The following is an 18,754-nucleotide window of genomic DNA, read 5'->3' on the forward strand; positions in this document are numbered from 1 at the left end:
AGCAGCAAGGTCCCCGGTGTGATTCCCTCGGGGAGGCCGTGGAGGCTCCACGTTCAAAACATCTGCTGGAGGCTCAGCGGAGACCCTACACCGAGAGCACACCAGGCGGCGCGGAGAACGAATGGATGAAACGCAAGGAGGTCACGAGAGGTGTAAAGTGCCCACAGGAAGAAGGGCAGGTGGGGTTTGGTGTTGAGTTTAGTGGGATAATGTAGCTCCTGGCGGAGCGGCGGTGGAGGTCAGCCTCTGTCTGTTGGAGTCTAGCAGGGCAGCTGTGCCACTTAAGCTGTCTGGCTGAAGCATTGTGGCATTTCTTGTATTCCCCAGAAAGGCTGCGGTGGCATACTTCTCACTTGGAGAGGGTGCTGTGTTTTTTTTTTTTTTTTTCTTTTTTTTTTTCCTGGACCTTGTTTTTTCTTTTTTCTCCGTGTCGTCCCGGCGGCTGGAGCGGCCGTCCAGGGAGCAGCCTGCGGTCTTGGCCGGGACACGTTGTCTTTCCATTACAGGCAGTTTTAAGGTGCAGAAGTGTCCGCTGCCAGCGCACACATCTGCCGGGGGTGGATTCGGTCGGGCAGGTGGCGCGCCGTGACCGCTCGGCCTGTCTGTGGTCGCTTATTCCTTCCCGGTACTTTCTGCCGGCCCGAGTCGGAGTGGCCATTTCAGACACGCGTGCGCCATCTTGATTGCTTAAACTCCAAGTCTGCCCTGTATTTTGACTCTTGCAGGTTCATCGTCTCAGGGACAGTCGTCGGTAATAGTTATGCGGTAATAGGCATCTTGTTTCTGAGGAAAAACAATTGAGAGCAAATGAGACCCGGGGTCTTTAACGTTGGGTTTCCTACCTGAGTCCAGTCGTCCCTGGACGTTCAGAAACAGGGAAAAGAAGGAAAGGAAAGGTGGAGGAGACAGAGGTGAGATGATCTACAAACACTGACAGCAACCAAAGGACAGGAGGCAGAGCTCGAGGTTGCAGAGAGATGAAGATGCTGAGCTTCTCTTTGGGAGCGACCAGGATGGAGAGGAGCAGGAGTGAGTCCATTGGAGGGACGGCACATGGCAGATGTTTTGGAGAGAAGGTCAGGGATGGTGGGGTCATGGACAGAGGAGGGAGAGTGAATATACTGGTAGACGGATGCTGGAATTGGAGGTCTAGAGGAAGACCAGAGAGAAGATGGATGGATGTCGTGAAGAGGATATGACGGTAGTTGGTGTGAGAGAGGAGGATCCAGAGAATAGATGGAGAAGGTGGATCCACTGTGGAGAACCCTGAAGGGAAAAGACCAAAGGAAAAGAGTAAGATTTTCCCTTTTCAGGTTCCCTGTCCTGCAGCTACATATTCATCTTGGAAACATCTTGTGAACGCCAGATTGGGCTTCTTCACTTTTCCGTAGTCCGAGGCCACTGGAGACCTGTTCCTACCGCGAGGGCCGATGAAGTGTCGTATTTGTTTTTTTTTTTGCTTTTTCTTCTGGCTTTTGAGCGGAGGAACACGTCTGCTATGTTCCACCAGGATGCTCACCGCTCCGACAGGCCCTTCAGTTTGTCGAATGACATTATTTGACTGGTTGAAGGCAGATTTAATCCAAAGAGCCTGGGACCACGCCGGTTTGCTGAAGCAGCGGTGACCCCGTCTGGCGGTCGGACACCAGGGTGACGTTTGTCCTGTACACTCCAGTATCGGAAGAACGAAGGCGCTTCCTGGGAAAGACAGGACACCGGTGCAGATTTGCCACCAGCGTCTCCACTGACCTACATCCCAAATATATTCTGACATCATAGATGACCTGCCGCTTTCACCGCCGTCCGTACGTCGCGCTCCTGTTACCGCAGGCCGTGTGTTTGCCCGGTCCTTTTTGGGATGCAGGTGTACACAAGGGAGGAGGGCGTAAAAGTCAACATCCTGGTTCTCGTCTAAGTTCATGCAGCGCAGTTGAATTCTACGACAAAAGGGAAATTTGCTTTTCAGAAACTCCCACCATTCCTGTCTTGTAAACACAACACAGTGCAGAGTAACGCGATGATTACCGTCCCCTCGGACCCACACCGCTGACCAATTAGAGGACAGAATGGGACATAACTGATGTGCTTCTGCTAGCGCCACGCTAACGGGAGTCTAGATCTCATTAGCTCGGCTCGTGTTAACCAAACCCACAAACACGCGCGCTCTCTCGGCCTTCCTTTTCCGACAAGCAGGACGCAAGAAAAGCTCCCGTGCGCTGAGTGTATTTGTTGGTCTGCTGACGTCAGATCCGAGATTCAGGTCAAGGCTTCACTGGGGACGGCAGGAAAGAAAAGCAAGAATCCCCAAAGTCGGTGCAGAGATTTTGTTTTTTTTAACCGCAGATTTTTTCCGAGCGGCGTCGCCGTTCTTCAGCCGCAAGGACCCGGCGGACAAACCTTCCGGTCTTCCAGTTCCTCGGCACCGCCGAAACCATCTTCTAAGCCGGCTTTCTTCTGAGAGAACATCGACAGGCGCTGAAATGCATTTTGCCGCCGCCCGTCCCTGTCGAGCGAGCTTATTTGGATGACCTTTAATTACAAGCATCCTCAGCAGCATCTGCCTGTTAATTGTTCCTTTTAATTCCGCATCTCCACATTTAGTTAGCAGACCAGCCGTGAAGTAAAAGTGCTCTTTTACCACAGATTTGTAGGAAATGAGCGCTGAGCACAAACAGCTAAACCTCCTGTTTTGCTACAAAATTGGACTCAAGCTCCCTCCAGTCTTGTGTCCAGTCTTCATCCTTTCTCTTATATCTTCACACAAGTGTGACTTCCTCCAGAAATCAGTGTTCATAATCTCTTCTAGCAGACCGGCTTTGGCCTTTTTGCTCTCATCCACTCTTTGATCATCTCTATCTGACACGTCCTTCTCGCCGAGCACCACCGGAAAGCTCTGCGTATTCATGGAGGCCATTGGCCTCTTCAGCTTTTGCTTCTCTTCTGGATTTCTTATGACTTTGCTGTCATAGTCCAGGATTAACACCTCCGTTTTTGTAGTTTTTGCGCATGTTGGACGGCCATGTGTTTGCCTGCATTGCTCACATTAAGTTAACAAACGTGATTCCTTCCTTTTGTGCAACAGCAGATCTGTTTAATGTAAACATGTGCAGAACTGACAGCTCAATTATATTCGCATGTTTTTGATGATCCGGGTTTGTAAACAGAAAATAAAGGTGTGGACCGCCATTGGCTGAGGGGAGAGCGCCGCTGAAACCCGGCAGGGGGGGAAACATGGAGACATGAAACAACCGATCCTGCCTTTCAAATAAACACAGATATTTGTACTTGTCGTTTCCCTCTGTGGCGTTTAAGAAAATCACTGCTGCATTTGATTTGAATATCTTTATGTGATGAGTTCATGAGAGGTGGCGGAGCTCCCGGGTACGCCTGCGCTCAGAGGCGTCCGCCTTCGGGTGCGTCGGATGTTTGCAGGTGCCGTGGCTGCTTCGATTGACAGGACGGTGTATTTCGCGTCCGTCTCCTCGCATACGGAAGAGGCCGAGGCCAGAGTGCTTTTATTGTGAGTTGAAACAGAAGCTAGCTTGTCGAGTGTCTTGTCAACACCGCGATCTGATCGGATGACGGAGCTGCTGTTTTAGGTGGCCGTCAGTCGTCTCTTCTAAGATTTGTCTTGTTGCTTTTTTACCCCCGCGGCCTCGTCGCCCCAAACACAAAGGTACGGTAAATTTGACGTGCTTTAGCCCAATCGTGAACGTCTGCCGCGCAGAAGAAGCTCAAACGACTCGATGGGATGGGATTTGATGCAGCCACGAAGAGCAAAAACCTAGTACCTTACGGTCTCCTAGTTCTCTCCCATTTCCCGACAGAAAGGATCCCAGACCCAGGCCATTGTTGCTTCTCAGACGGCTGCCCTTCTCCATCGCTATCACGAAACTGAAGACCCTGGGAAGGAGGTGGCCGAGCACGCCGCGGTTCCCTTTACGGCCCCGGCCAAGAAGATGACCGAGATCATCGATGCCCTCGTTACATCCCTTGCGTCTGCAGTCGGGACCTCTGCTCACCCAGAGCGGGCGAAGATTAAACTGGAGGCCGAGAAATTAGCAGCGGGGACGGAGAAAATTGCATCTCTCTGAGGAGAAAACTCTTTTGAGAAGATCTTAAACCCAAAGGCTCCAACGGGGCATTGATTTTTTTCTTTCACGGAAGAAAATATTCCAGCAGTTGCCGCGCTGCAATCGCGTCCAGAGGTTGGTGCGCGTCGACAGACGGGCCTGTTACACCTATGCAGATAGTGGAGGTCAACTAGAGTGAATCTGCCGGTGAGAATAGTTTGGATGTGAATGAGAGGGTGACTGGTTGTGATGGATCCGGGGCGAACCCCGTCTCGCAGCTGGGATCGGCTCCAGCCGCACCACGAGCTGCCTTCAGGAAGCTTCACCAGGCTCTCCATCGCACTGGAGGAGGAGTGGAGCTGAACAGCCAGCGCCTGGGGTTTGGTGAGTGGCTTTTTGAAAGCGAAATCTGTTGCCAGACATTTGGTTCTCCTTCCCGTCTTCCTTTTCACAACAGACTGTCAGAATGTCTTTGCAGGTTTTGTAATCCCCGAAGATTGGAGGTCAACCTGGACCATCGTTCCATGGAAAGACGCCTCTCGCTCTCCGGTTTACCAAACACCGAAACGATCATCACAACTTGATAATGTCTGTAATTGTCGCTCGTGTTTAAAAACGGTCCAGGTGAGGTTTCACACACCTTTTAGGATACCTCCAAGCCCCCGGTTGGGATACGCAACTTTATTTTTAAATTCCTCTGCCACCGTGGATTTAATTCAACATATCACTTCTAAATTACAGCTTAAGTCCTACCCATCATCTGAACACAAACAATGATGCTTATCCAGCTTAATGGTTTATTGGCTCCAGCCACAGACCTTCACAGTTGTGTTTACGGAGTTTATGTGTCATCTGGACTTCTTGCAAACAGCTGGAGTCTCTCCAGGCTCTGCGGTGAGCTCTGCAGGCATCCTGCCAGAGCCACAGCTGGCCAGCATCTTAATCCAGATGTAGAAGAAGCTAAAAATTGGTCAGGTCTCCAAATGCTGGCCGTAACGCGCAATCAAAGAGGGATTTTTCAAACACGGTAAGACGTTTCAGCTCGGAGACGAGGCAGCATTTCATACATCTTCACTTTTGTGTTCCTCACTTTCCCTAATGGCTCTGAGACACCGGTTCGGCTCCTGAAATATGTTCCTATGCTTTCCTCTTTAGTCATCCTTTTCCCCTCTCCACACAAGTAGCCTCTGAGTAAGCTGCGGATGTTTTATTGTGCAATATATTTTCTGGCTATATGAGTTTTACCCCATTAGCTTCGCTCCGTTCGGCGGTGTTTATGCTTATTTTGTTTTGTTTTGTTTTGTTTTTTTCCCCCCACCATAATCACAATCAAATCCTTTTCCCAAACACTCTGTGCTGTTCTGGCTCACGTGGTTCACCCATAAGAATAATCTGTTTGGTTTTTGCCACAGTGGATGCCTACATCTGTTTGTCCTCGCTGCATTCATCCTCCACTCAGTCACTGATTGACTCCCGAACGACGGACCCGCATAAATATCGTGCAGTATAACGTTTGTCGACTCTGTCCGAGGATTGGACAGTTCACGTTCTAATTTTTTTTTTTTTTGACCAAAGTCGGTTTAATTTAACGGGTCTTTTCGAGGCTGTAATTTTGTGGCGCTGCTGAACTCTGCTGGGACGCGCAGGGAGGTGTTCCAAATGTTTGGTCAGCCTTGATTCATACGAGCGGGACGGACAATAACACCTTCCAGCGTTCAACGGTACAATTGGACCGTGCCACAAATTGCAGCCTCCAAAACGACCATTAAAACAAATCAACACCTCCAGTGGCGAGGGGAGGGAACGTCCGCCCCGCCCAGCCTTGGACGCCGACCGAACGGTTAAAAACAACCCACGATCGGATCGCAACTCCAAAGAGCTGGGCTCATTGGTATGTCGGTCAGGACCCGCTCACACTCACGGTGATGCAACTCCATCGCATCATCGACTCGATGAAGCTCTCGCATTCTCACGCCGTTGTAAGGGGCTCTAAACGCCGGCCAGGGACGTCACAGACAATATCTTACGGTCTGGAAGAAGCGAAACGTCTTTCCTTTCAGGTGGAATTAGCCAATTTCCGGGATCCCAAAGCCTGCTGTTGAAATATTCACCAGGTTAACGGAGAGACGCGGCTTCCCTCCACTGCATTTTAACGCTTTCACATTTCAGTTTGCATAAGCAGACGTGATCTCGCGTCCGATTAAATGCATGTGATGTTTGAAAGAACGCCATTTGTTTGAAAAGAAGTGTGGTCTCCTCCACCTGTGACGCGCACGCTTGCATTATTTGCAAGGCTGCGCATCTCCAGCTCCAGATTGTTTCTTTGTCTAAAGTCCGGAGCTCAGAATTTACCAAACTGACGGCTTCAGTTACTTTTCGCCTCTCTAAATATTTTAGTCTACCGCTAGTACTGCCAAATATAATCTTCTCTCAGTCGTCCCTCTCCTTCGTCCTTTTAATTTTTCATTCGGTCATACTCCATACCGCCTACCCTGCTCGCGGGGTCACGGCGGGGCTGGAGCCAATCCCCAGCTCGACCCCGGCAACACGCACCATCATTCACGACGTCGAACAGTGTGTTTGCCAGCCTTATCTTAACCCTGTCTGAACGATGAATGAACAGAGATGAAGGCCGTGGATTGTAAAAGTTACGTGTGCGACACATGGGCAATGAGATTGTAGTCTTAAAAATAGGAAGCATATGAATGCAGGTGGCCCTCACTAAACGACGCAGAGTTCGTACTGGACGTGCTTATAATTGGCCTATATTCATGCAAATGTAAACATTGAAGAAAAAGAAGTAGTAAAATAGATCACCACAAATGGCCTATATGGATGTAAATACTGTACGGTAGCACGGTAGAAATGCAAATATGGACATTAAAGAAAAGATACAGTATAATTGGCTTATATTCATGCAAATCCGTGAAAGAAAAAAAAGGTAATTAATAGAGGACGAATGGCTGAAATCCAGGCAACTACTGTACAGTATATACGCATGCAAATACAGTACATACCGTACTGGATAACCATTGTGTGGACCGCAAAAATGTTGTTCATGTTGTCCGTCGCCGGGGGGGTTTCGCTTGACGACGAAATCGCTAAACGACTATTCGGTCCTTTATTAGCGCTTCAACGCTAGGTCTCGTGTCAGACCTTCATTATGCTACACGGGGGGTCGAGTGCCTTGCTCAAGAGCACTTGGGGATTCATCAGTAGCCGAGCACGTCTGAGATGGTTTAATTGGATCCGGTTGCGCGATGCCCTTTTTCTCTCTACCCTTGGACCCTTAATTACCGCTCGCTCAAATACGGGGTGTTTACCCAGTGCGGAGGAACCTGCACCTCTGCAGCCCACCCACCTCTGATCTCTCCCCGGCCTTCAGTCCAAGGACACGCTCAGTGGAGGAGCGGATTGAGTGGGAGCCAGTGTTAATGTAATCTCCTCTGTTTAATTAGAGTGAGCACGGTGGGCAGCTAAAGCAAACCACATTAACCGCCATCTGGAGGGAGGCGGAGAGGAGGGGGACAAAGACACTCCAGTCTTACCCCGGCCCGCTATCATTAGCCTCTACATGACAACATGACACCTATTCATTTATGCCGCTGCAGACACACCTGAGCGCTCTGTGGGGGCCCTGATGAGCCCTTTCTGGCTATTCGAATAACTTTTCCCCGGTGCGTTATTTCTACAATATTTACATTATTTAAATGCGGTGTCTAAAACGCAGTGCGCATTGTTGGGGTTTTACGGTAATCATGACAATGCGGAAGTGCCGGTTAGTTTTCCCCTGACACCGGAAGTGACAGTAACTAGCTTGGAAACTCTGATATCGCGGCGGTGTGTGCAAACTATGCCAGCGTTCTCCATATTATTTTTAAACACCGTTTAAAAAAAAAAAAAAAAGAAAAACTTTTGATTTTGTTTAATAGAGATTTGATTTAGTCATTCTGGTATAAGGGTGTGTAATGTGACCGTAGAGATGGATGACTCAGCAAAAGTTACATCCGCTCACCTGTGCGGTTGTTTTCCAGAGGCAAGTAACTCAAACCTCTTCCCGGTAAATTGCACTTTGTTTTGTTTTTAGAGCGAACTAAAGTAATAACCAAAATTGTTACCAATAATAATAAAAATAAAATAAGGCATCCAGCATTGTCCGTGACGGTATACGCACATCCAAGCTAGCGGGCTAGCAGGCTAACAGGTTAGCAATTATCGTCTCCAAATGAAACATGCAACCATTTATATTTGAATCTTCAGGCTGGTGAAGAAATAACCCTCTTTTCACTGTGGTCTTTCTGTCCAGGTGAACGGTCCTCTGGTTTGCCACAAGAGGGCAGTATGCGACCACCGCAGACATCCATCCCAGACAGAGGCAGGACCCAGGCAGGGATCAGGCCCGCCGTCCAGCCACCATCCCCTCCTCTGAATACTGATGGAAACACTCCTGCATGCTGCAGACAAACCACCGCCTTCTAGACCTTGCAAATCTCACGTATGCTTGAAAAGACCGAATCTAACGTCGCGCATTTCTTATTTTCTGCTAAATATTGTGACGCGCCCACCACCTCCTACATGTGTGCGACAGGGTTATGGATACAGGCAGATTCACTTCATGCATCGCAAGTGATTACATTTTAATGGAGTCCCGTTACCATCTCAAATCATCAGATGAATTCAACTGTTAAATATTCTTCTTCTGTCCCGCAAGAATAATAACACGACACACGTTTATGTCCTGCCTTTGGAAATGAATGATTTGTTCTAACGGTAACTGTAATTTGCATGTCATTTATCTACAGCTAACATCGCACCCGGTCGTTTTCACGTAAATGTAGAAATGGCTCACTCGGCCCGGGAAAAGAATAATAAAGCCATATTTGTTTATCTATGGGTGATCTGTTGATCGATTTGCAGAGCAGAAAGATAAATGGTCAAAGGCTCCCGCTAAAATGAGGAATGAAACAAAAGATGCCAAGCAGCATTGATTATTCTGGGCCCCTTTGGCCATTTACGGCAAAAAAATCCAATTCAAATCAGATCATCAAATTGGGGCCATGAAGTACGACTTGATTTAATGAGGATACAAATAACGCTGCAAGGATACCGTGAACGAGATGGCCTCTTTAATAGAGCAGACGTCTGCAAAGACAAGGAACTCATCCTGGGACAAACCTTATTAGAGGCTCTACCAGGTGCAACAAAGTAATCTCAAGTATCCCAGATTGCTTTTCAATGAAAAATGTCTAAGAAGGTGAAAAAAAACCCGGATCAATCAAGGAGTTTGTTTCTGATCCAGAAAACTAATGGATCTTTTGCCGTCCCGACTCCGTCCCTCAGAGATACCAGCGGGTCGGTGTTTGAATAATCCTGCTGACAGACAGACCTTCAGACCAAAAGAAAAGAAAATCACAGAAGTCATAATCTTGAAAGAGGTCAGTGGTGATTTTGTACAACCTGCCCCCCCCGTCTCAGTGAACAGTCCACCCTTTAATGGACATCTTTGCCAGAAGGTCAGAGTCAACAGCAGAAGTGACACAAATCGCAGGCTGTCCTCCACAGCCCTGAATCACTGTTAAAAGGCTTAGCGGGTCGCAGTTTGGCGAGTGCCGTCAAAGAAAACCTCACACCGGTCTTTATAAGACCATTCGTCTTCTGTTATGTTTGAACCTCCCTCCCCCCGTGGGATTTACACACAGGCACTGTGCGAGTGATGTTCAAAATTTGGACACTGACTGAGGCACAAATAGTAATGGCTGAGATAAAAGCTGCAAGACAGAGGGTTTCGTACGATTCCAAAGTGTCCCAAAGCCAGTCTCGACGCGGCGCCGCCGAGTGCGATATGTGCATCGATGAACAGATGCAGCCCACGCCGGGGCGTCAACCACAGCTCGCTGTTGTTGTGATCTCCTCGAGTCGAGTCTTACTCGAGTCGAGTTTCCGATTAAAAGAATATAATCCGAGGGCCGGATCGTAGCCGCTCGCCGCGTAAGTGAGAACTTACCGGGGCGGTGTTTGTTTCTCAGATGACTAAATAATACGTAGCGACACGGTGCGCCAGAAAGGAGAGGAATGAAGGTTAGTCGCAGAAAGGCAAAGTATATATATGTGTGTGTGAATGAGAGGAACACGGGTGGGACGGTGAGGCTACAGAGAGCGGAGATGAAGAAGTTGGAGGATTTCAGGTACTTGTGTGGAGTGTGTGGAAAAGAGGTGACGAGATGGGTTCAAGCAGGTTGGAATGGGTGGAGAAAAGAGATAGAAGACGATCAGCCGAAAGGAAAGGAAAGGTGGAGGAGACGGTGGTGAGAGCGGCGGTGCCGTAAGGCTTAGAAACAGTTACAATGACGAAAAGACACGAAGCAGAGCTGGAAGTTGCAGAGATGAAGATGCTGAGGTTCTCTTTGGGAGTGACCAGGATGGAGAGGATCAGGAATGCGTCCATCAGAGGGACGGCACATGTTAGATGTTTTGGAGAGAAGGTCAGAGAAGCCAGACTCAGATGGTTGGGTCATGGACAGAGGAGCGATAGAGCATATATTGGTAGATGGATGCTGGAATTGGAGCTGCCAGGCAAGAGGTCTGGAGGAAGACCAAAGAGAAGATTTATGGACGTAGTGAGAGAAGATATGAAGGTAGTTGGTGTGAGAGAGGATTCAGAGAATAATGTTAGATGGAGGAGGTGGATTCGCTGTGGCGAGCCCTGAAGGGAAAAGCCCAAAGGAGAAGAAGAAGACACGGTCGAGTGCGAGAAAACAGCCGCGGCGTTGCACCGAGAATACCACCTTTGGAAACGTTTCAACTTTGAGGTTCAGTCGGAATAATTTTGATTTAAGTGTGTGGGAATTTCAGAGACGTGGGAGACAATATCACTATTATAGCGTCTCATGATACTTCCTCCTGGGTTACAACGGCGCCGAGTACTTTTATTTCTATTATAACAGCTGGCGTTATAATTAATTCCCACGTCGCCAATTTCACAAGTTGTGTCTGTGTGTTTGTGCTGAAGCAGAGCGCCAAGAATATGCACTTTGAAGGTTACTGTTTCAACTGCAGTCACGCAGATAATGTGCCGTATGGATTACCTGCGCTGCAATTTGTCTCCGATGTCAGAATTTTCCGTATCGAGACGCCGCTGCTTCCTTAGATGCAGCATCGTGGTCGCGTCGTATCACGAGTCGATCTTTGATGCTCACCGCCAGAACCTGTGCTGCTGGATTGACTTAAATCATGTGAATTATCTCCAGAACATGGGTACTATTTAAATGTGTATAAAAACAGAATAGTCGCTCATTGTGATTTTGGGAAACATGGAAACAACAAACTGTTGAAAATGCATCTTCAGTTTGTAAACACTGCAATTGTCGATGTTTTAGCGAGTGTTTGAGCCGATTGCTTAATCACGCTGACGTTTTTCCCGCTGAAACAAACAACTCTCTATTTTGTTTATTTTATTTTTACGTGCGTTGGGTTTAGCGCCGGCTAACAAAGAGCGATTTTGCTATTCTGGGGCTGCATGTAGAATTATAAAGGTGTGACTGAAATGATATCACAGAAGAAAGATTTCTACACAGCAGGGAGGAGTGGGGAAGTTACTGTTTCATCAAAAAAAAAAAGATCACATTCGTGAGCATCCCGAAATGAATATGGGTTTATTTATCACACGGCCTCTAACTGGGTTAATCCCCGACAGCTCGGTAAATCTCTGTTTATTCAGCTGTCTAAGAAAACAAATGTCACCGGAATATGGAGGCATCAAATCCTCCCGGGAATAACGGCACCTATGATCTCGTGTTTGCCTCGGCTGCAGCTATCAAATGGCGTTAACCTCAAAATCCCAGCGGGATGGAATTCGTCTGCAGCGTCTCCTCCCTTTTGTGTTTGATTTAGGAGTAATTCCGCAGGACACCTGGCAGATGAGCCAAAACAGATCGTGGGCCTCCTCTTAGATCTGCCTTTCGGACGGTCGGCTGAAGTGGAATTCGGTTTCCTGACGGTAAGCCCCTTCACCTGGGCTCCGGGAAACCCCTCACTTGTTTCTTCAGCCGTGAGCATCAAACGAGATCTTCCGTTTTAACGGAATTTATTTTTTAATGCGTCAACGTTCTCATCCTCCCCACAGTATTTTTGATTGTTCCTGAATTCCATCACTGACCAATCGAATCGGTCTTTTCTGCCGATCAGAAGTTATGAAGGTTTTCCCACAAAAACGGCGTCTGTGAGGGAGTCCGAGCGGCGGAGACCAGAAAAAGTCTCGTCTGTCATCGGGCAGATCCGACAGACTTCATTTTGTTCCCGGGTGCTGAGAGAAGATAGCTTTGGACTCCGAACGATGGGACTGGACATGACATGAGGCTTTTCAACAATTCACAATTATGACCTTTTCGCAGAAACACCGACGTGTCAGGTAATAACAAGCTCCGGGTGAAATTGCACAATCTTTTGGCACAGGTGGAAAGTGTTACCTAGCAACCCCCTCCCCCCTGTCCTTTTCATCCTAAGCTTGAGGGATCTCTGGAGATGCTCTGCCTACAAAGACCAGGTTCAGCCGCTCCCACAGGCCCCATGACCCCCCTGGACAAACAACAGCCTCATTCTCTGCACCGCTGCTGACCTCATTGTCTCTTTGTGAAGGGAAAATCCAGAGTTGCATTCTGTTAAATGGTGCATCGCAGGCGAGCGTAACAGAGCTCCCTGCCTCCAGCACGAGCCTACAGATGAGCCGGCGCACCATCCGCTTTCCTCAGGACAGCACACGAGGAAAACATGGTAAGAGAGCGGAACCCCGCCGGCCCTCGGCTCCACCACACACACACACACACACACACACCTCCTGCCTGTCACCTCCGGTTACACTCCCAACGCTCGTGCGTTCCACCCTCCCGGTCGTCCTCCCGTCACACTCGGCCCTCTCGCCGCCTCTCCGCATGGTTCGTATTTTTTCATCATTCATGTGCACTGTAATCTCGCGCAGCTGTTGTACGACTCTAAACCGTCCTTGCTGTACGCGACTCGTGCTAAATATAGTGTCAGAAGCGAAAGGCAGCGTTCGCGCGCCAACCCTGCGAGGGAACAGATGTTGTGACTTGTACTCAAACCGGTCTTGTGGTGCGGTTCCAATCGGGATGTCACATCTCTGGAGTTTTACTGTTATGACTGTAATATCCTCAATATGCTTCTTATAGAAACAGCTGCCTCATGCGGAATTTACTCCACAAAAACACACTCGCTCTTGAGTGATAAGGAGATTAGCGAGAGGTGACGATGCATCTCAGCCTCGGTGCAGGACGTGTAGTAAGCGATGCAACACACACGTGCATGTATACTGGCAGAGCTGAGTGGGCGATGGCCGAGATCCAGAGATACAATGCGGGTAATTAAACGAGACGGAGCCCGAAATGTGACCCGCCGCTGCCGCCGGATGCTCGGCTCGTAGCTTTTGTTTCGAATAAGCAACTTTTGGCGAGACGAGCGGAGACGACCCGAGGAGTGAAAGTTGTCTGCTTGGATTCTTCCAGAGTCTTGATGCAGACGCGCTATCAGTGATTGAGAACCCGGCGGCCGTCAGTCAGCCTTTTCACCCCGAGAAAACAGCGCAAGCCCACGAAACCAAGGGCGTGCGGAGCTGGATTAAAAGGTTTCACTCCACGACTCTCGGTGAGGACCCTCCGCCGCGCCGCCCGATCTCGGTTCATTAGCCGAGGGAAGGAGCTGCTGAAACACAACTCCTGCCGCCGAGGCGATGTGTAAAAGCTCCATCTTAGCAGACAATTTTGCCGAAATGATTTTAAATCCAGCATTATGTCGTTGCAGACGGCAAAGCTAATTAAACATTTAAGCTGGTTTTTGAATGTACGATAAATCGAAACGTCGTAAAACTGTTATTATCATTAGGGATATGCAATCAAAAGAGCAATTTTCATAGGTGGTTCCAGCAATATTGCAGCTTTAAATATTCTTACATCCATTTGATAGAGTATTTTCAAATGCCATTAAATGCTGTGACGGGAAAGACTTTGCAGGCTCATGTAATAAGAGGGACAAGACTAGTAGTTTTATGAAAATGCATGGAAGTTATTTTTCTTCCCTTTCAACTGCTAATTGTTATGCATGTGGTAGATTGAGCTTTTTAATCTCCATCTCAGTCAGACATAATGAATTTCCGTGTTGACTGTTGCTCCAGCACACAGGCTGGTGAGGCTGCTGGCAGCTGTGTGTGCGCTGGGACTCCTGGGAGGCCTGGCTGTAGGTGTCTGGTTCCTGGGTGAGTCACCGCGTCCCCGCCGTTATTAAGGGCCGCTTCGACCCGCGTCTCAGCGCCGCCTCGACGTTATCGGCTTTCCAAACGCACGTTTTCGGGGTAAAATTCGCTCCGGGCAGCAGAAGTTCCCAACCGAACGGGTTCACGTTGCATTCAGGACCAGCGCCCATTGCACCGTAGCACGACAAGTAGCAACAATTTGCATCGGATGGAGACAAAAAGCAACAGCGAGTCCCTTCTTTCAACTTTCCTGTTTGTTTCGTTTTGGTTTCCGGCCAAGCCGTGCTCAAATATGTCACCGTAGGCCCACCGTTGCGGTATTTTCCCCGTCTATTCTCGTCCCTACAATTCTGACCGAGGGCCGAAATAACCTTCATCTAGTGCACATGCGTCAAACTCAAGTCCTGCCACGTCATTTTAGATGGCCCACGAGAACATCTTAAAAGGTCTGTTTGTCTTAAAATAAATAAATGGAATGCGTGCAATGACCATAAACTACATTTCCCTCGATTCATGCCGATCCACGCCATCCCGCCGTTAGATCGCAGCAGATCCACATCAATGACATCATCAATTGAGAAATACAAATGATCCCCAAATGTTGCCACAAATGGAAGGCTGTTTCAAGAAAGATGGGAATGCATGCGTTACATTTGGATGCGAATGAGTTAATTCACATAAAGAAGTGGTGACATTTATTTGACATTTGGTGATGTTTAGTTACATTTGTGCTGTCACTGAAAATATAAGTTAGACACCCCTGCTCTAGCGGCAGAACAGCATCTTTACTCTGATAAAGCCATTTTTATTCTGCATATTTACTTTAAAAACCAGCGAGGTGATATTCGGATAACTGAACCGTCCGGCGGATCTTTGAATAACTATTTAAAATGGCCGCGCAGCGACACGTGGGAAAATGAATTCCCGCCGAAGGGGTTGGATTCTGGGATGACGGCGGGTTAACGCTGTGTGTCTCTGCACCAGTCAAGCTCCTGCTGAGGCCCTCCTCCTCTCAAACTCCAGTAGGACTGGGAGACACGAAGGAGACGTCTTTCTGCAACGTGACGGAGGACATTTCCATCTCCGACCCCAGGAAAGGTCTGTTTTAGATCCTCCCTCGGGGTTATTAATGCACGATGTACGTCCTTGTTGTGGGAGCTAACGAAGGGAAACACGGTTCATCTCCTTGCGTTCGAGCGACGCGTTAGCCTGGCGGCGTATCGCTGGCCGAGGAGGTTCTTCCTGAGAGCTTGCCACCGGAGGGATTTTCAATCAATCAGGTTCAGTGTTTTACAGAATTAGTCCTGAGAATTCCCTCCTGGAGATCCAGCTGGGGAAGCTGCCCACCTGGCTGCCGGTGTGCTATGAAAGGTGGAACTCTTCGCTGGGGACGCTGGTCTGCAGGCAGCTGGGTTACCTGAGGTTGGTTCCCGCCCCCCGACAGAGCTACCGATTGTACGCCGATGTGGCGCCGGGCTTTTTATTAACAGCCGGCAACTAACTCGCTAACTGCCGCAGCTGTCTCGCCGGCGCTCAAGACTGAGATTATTTATGACCTGTTAATGCCTCATTTAAAATCATGCTTCACACCTCAAGGGCCTGAATTATCTTAATACCTACCCGGGCTATTTTGCATATGTTCTTCTTCCAGACTGACCAAGCAAAAGGGAGTGAATCTAACCGATATCGGGCTCAACTATGCTGAAGGCTTCGTGCAAATTACCTCAGAGCACAAGAGTAATCTTGAAAATATGTGGCAGTTCAGGTAAGGCAATTTAGCGAGGGACATCATACTCACGGCGTAGCGGAGAGAGAGTCGTGACCACAGACGCATTCATCACGCATCATCAGTCACCCCGATTTGTTTCAATTTAGGAAAAGCTGTATCACCGGGAAGGTTATTGCTTTGCAGTGTTTTGGTGAGCAAATATAATTTCACTTCCCTTGAATGCTAAACGAAGCCCTCCGTGATAAATGACGGCCCGCCGGGCCGCTGCCTCGGGTCCAATCGCTTGTTTTTAATTTTCCCTTTTTTTACGAATGGCGCTCTGTAAGAGTGCGGCACGCGAGCGAAGCTCCCCAGGATAATCGGGGGTGTGGAGGCCACGCTGGGCAGGTGGCCCTGGCAGGTCAGCCTCTACCACAGCGACCGCCACACCTGCGGAGGCTCCATCATCACCAGCCGGTGGATCGTCACCGCGGCCCACTGCGTGCACAAGTAAGGCTCCGCCCCTTCCCGCCGCCGCGGTCATGAACCGAGGCCCCCCTGACCCCGCTATGGTTTCCCCGAATGCCAGCTACAGGCTCCCCCAGCTGTCCAGCTGGGTGGTCTACGCCGGCATCGTGACCCGCGGCTCGGCGAAAACGTCCCGTCAGCCCGGGCACGCCGTGGAGAAGATCATCTACAACAGGGACTACAACCACCGGAGCCACGACAGCGACATCGCCCTGATGAAGCTGCGCACCCCGCTGAACTTCTCCGGTCAGCCCGAAACCCGCCCGAGTCCCGAATGTCGTTCCGTTGTCTCGTCTGAGCGGCGGTAGCTTCCGGAGCAAATCCTCCGCCGAGACGTCACGTCGCGTTCTTAGTTCACGGTCGGAATCTGCACTTTGCGGAATTACCGACTGGATCCAGACAAGCGAGTTCTCCGAGTGGATCGCCCCGGTTATATTTAAGGGATGTCTTGGAGGAGGTTTATATCCGGGTGAATTCACCACGCCAGCTAATCAAAAGTAATTCGATACATCAACGGGAAGTCTCGAGCCGTCCTGGAGACGCTCCGTCTCATTTACACCAGCGTAGAACTCATGAATAAATGCATGATCCGCGTCTCGCTTCGTACCGTTAGGGGGAGAGGAAAACAGCAAATCGTGCAATTTTAGAGGTTGTCCTCATGAAAGCGGCCTTCTTTTTCAATCCGGCGTCCATGTGTGTGTTATTCCGTGGGAAAAGGCTCGGCGAGATGATGAAATATCTACGTTTCGACTCACCGTCTCGTCACATATGTCGCTTTGTGCACCGCGCCGGTTTACGCAGCGTTAATATGCCGGGTTTGTGGCTCAGTCAGTTACCGAGCAGCCGCTGTGTACATAGCGAATCTGCATACGGGGCTCATTTGTCTGCCGCTGCAGCCTGGTAATGACTGGAGATCTACACTGTCAACACGCAGGTTGTAATGAGCCCGTGATTTGTTCAACGCAAACGTGTGTTAACACAACGATGCGGAAATTATCCGGAAATAATTAACACCGCGTAGAGGACGAGTACCCGCAGTCCCGTTCTCGATAATCGTGGGAAGAAATTCAATTAAAGCGAACCGCAAAGTATTGTGTGTCACCATAACGGCGAGGAATGGTCGAATCCATGTGTTTCCCCTCTGGACAGACACGGTCAGGCCCGTCTGTTTGCCCGGATACAGCCGCGACGTTCCCGGAGGCACGCAGTGCTGGATCTCCGGGTGGGGATACACTCAGCCCGACGGCGGTAAGAAAGATCCCGCCTCTCCAAAATACATGAGCATTGACTCCAAGTGTCATTCATACATCATGGCGGCGTACGCAGCGTAACAAAGAGCAGCGGCGGACGTGTGCTTTCTCCCCCAGTTCATTCATCTGATACCTTAAAAGAGGCGCCGGTTCCCATTATAAGCACAAACAAGTGCAACAGCTCGTGCATGTACAATGGGGAGATCACGTCACGGATGCTGTGCGCGGGATACACAGAGGGGAAGGTGGATGCGTGTCAGGTCGGATGCATGTTTGGAATTGGACCCTTCAGCTCTTGGAATATGTGAAATATTGGCGTTGTGAATGCGTGGTCAGAGCGCTGTGTGTGCCTCTCAGGGGGACAGCGGGGGTCCTCTGGTGTGCCAAGATGACAACGTGTGGAGGTTGATGGGGGTTGTCAGCTGGGGGACGGGCTGCGCCGAGCCCAACCATCCCGGGGTTTATACCAAAGTGGCTGAATTCTTGGGCTGGATCTACGACATGATTGAGGTGAACACGTCGACAGAGGGTCGGGGTGATGCCTTGCGCCACCCTCCTTCTGGAAACACACTTCCAGGCCTCCGCGCGCTACAGTTTGACGTGTTTGCCCGTTTTGAAAACACGATGCAGGGCGCCGCGCTCCATTACACACTGACTTCAATAGATGATTGACACGTAAAGAAATGTCACGCTTAGAATATTTCCTTCTCTTTGCAGAATTACTGAGGTGGAATCATGGGGGCCGAGGATGCTGCTCATATCCGAGAGACGATATTTTTACTCTAAATGTCCATTTTATATTGTACACAAAAGGCAGACCCAGACATAAATATTCATTTTTACGTTGTTTTTTCCATGTAAGAAATATAAATGATGCCTCTTCTAAGTCATCCTTGTCTTTCTTTTTTTTTAAACATTTAGCAAATTTACCAAT

The 18,754-nt window shown here is 49.2% G+C and overlaps 1 protein-coding gene across 6 annotated transcripts; it reads left to right on the top strand.

The window, feature by feature from the left end:
* Positions 1-9,410: 9,410 nt before the first annotated feature.
* On the top strand, positions 9,411-18,725 carry tmprss5 (transmembrane serine protease 5). Of its 6 annotated transcripts, XM_086164342.1 has the most exons (17): positions 9,411-9,508; positions 11,964-12,069; positions 12,196-12,480; positions 12,576-12,615; positions 12,708-12,842; positions 13,592-13,730; positions 14,257-14,337; positions 15,319-15,432; positions 15,621-15,756; positions 15,986-16,099; positions 16,210-16,253; positions 16,390-16,552; positions 16,632-16,816; positions 17,720-17,818; positions 17,938-18,080; positions 18,178-18,330; positions 18,538-18,724. In XM_086164342.1, the coding sequence occupies exons 5-17, from the start codon at positions 12,840-12,842 to the stop codon at positions 18,544-18,546; spliced, it is 1,383 nt and encodes a 460-aa protein (XP_086020468.1). In that variant the 5' UTR covers positions 9,411-9,508; positions 11,964-12,069; positions 12,196-12,480; positions 12,576-12,615; positions 12,708-12,839; the 3' UTR covers positions 18,547-18,724. The 6 variants fall into 6 exon arrangements, 5 of the variants coding, with proteins under 5 accessions (XP_086020468.1, XP_086020467.1, XP_086020464.1 ...); XR_015107448.1 differs by lacking the exon at positions 18,538-18,724 and having other exon boundaries at positions 17,720-17,817; positions 17,917-18,080; positions 18,178-18,313; XM_086164341.1 differs by having other exon boundaries at positions 16,638-16,816; positions 18,178-18,725.
* Positions 18,726-18,754: the final 29 nt, after the last annotated feature.

Source organism: Fistularia commersonii, chromosome 18, assembly GCF_037954325.1.
Source record: "Fistularia commersonii isolate RoL2024-O1a breed Wild chromosome 18, RoL_Fcom_v1.0, whole genome shotgun sequence".
Lineage (NCBI taxonomy): Eukaryota > Metazoa > Chordata > Actinopteri > Syngnathiformes > Fistulariidae > Fistularia > Fistularia commersonii.

Excerpts from the sequence above, each read along its gene's own strand:
- tmprss5 (XM_086164338.1), top strand. Across the intron at positions 13,731-14,256 it reads GTTTCACTCCACGACTCTCG|CACACAGGCTGGTGAGGCTG; the intron begins GTGAGGACCCTC and ends CTGTTGCTCCAG. Across the intron at positions 14,338-15,318 it reads TGTAGGTGTCTGGTTCCTGG|TCAAGCTCCTGCTGAGGCCC; the intron begins GTGAGTCACCGC and ends TCTCTGCACCAG.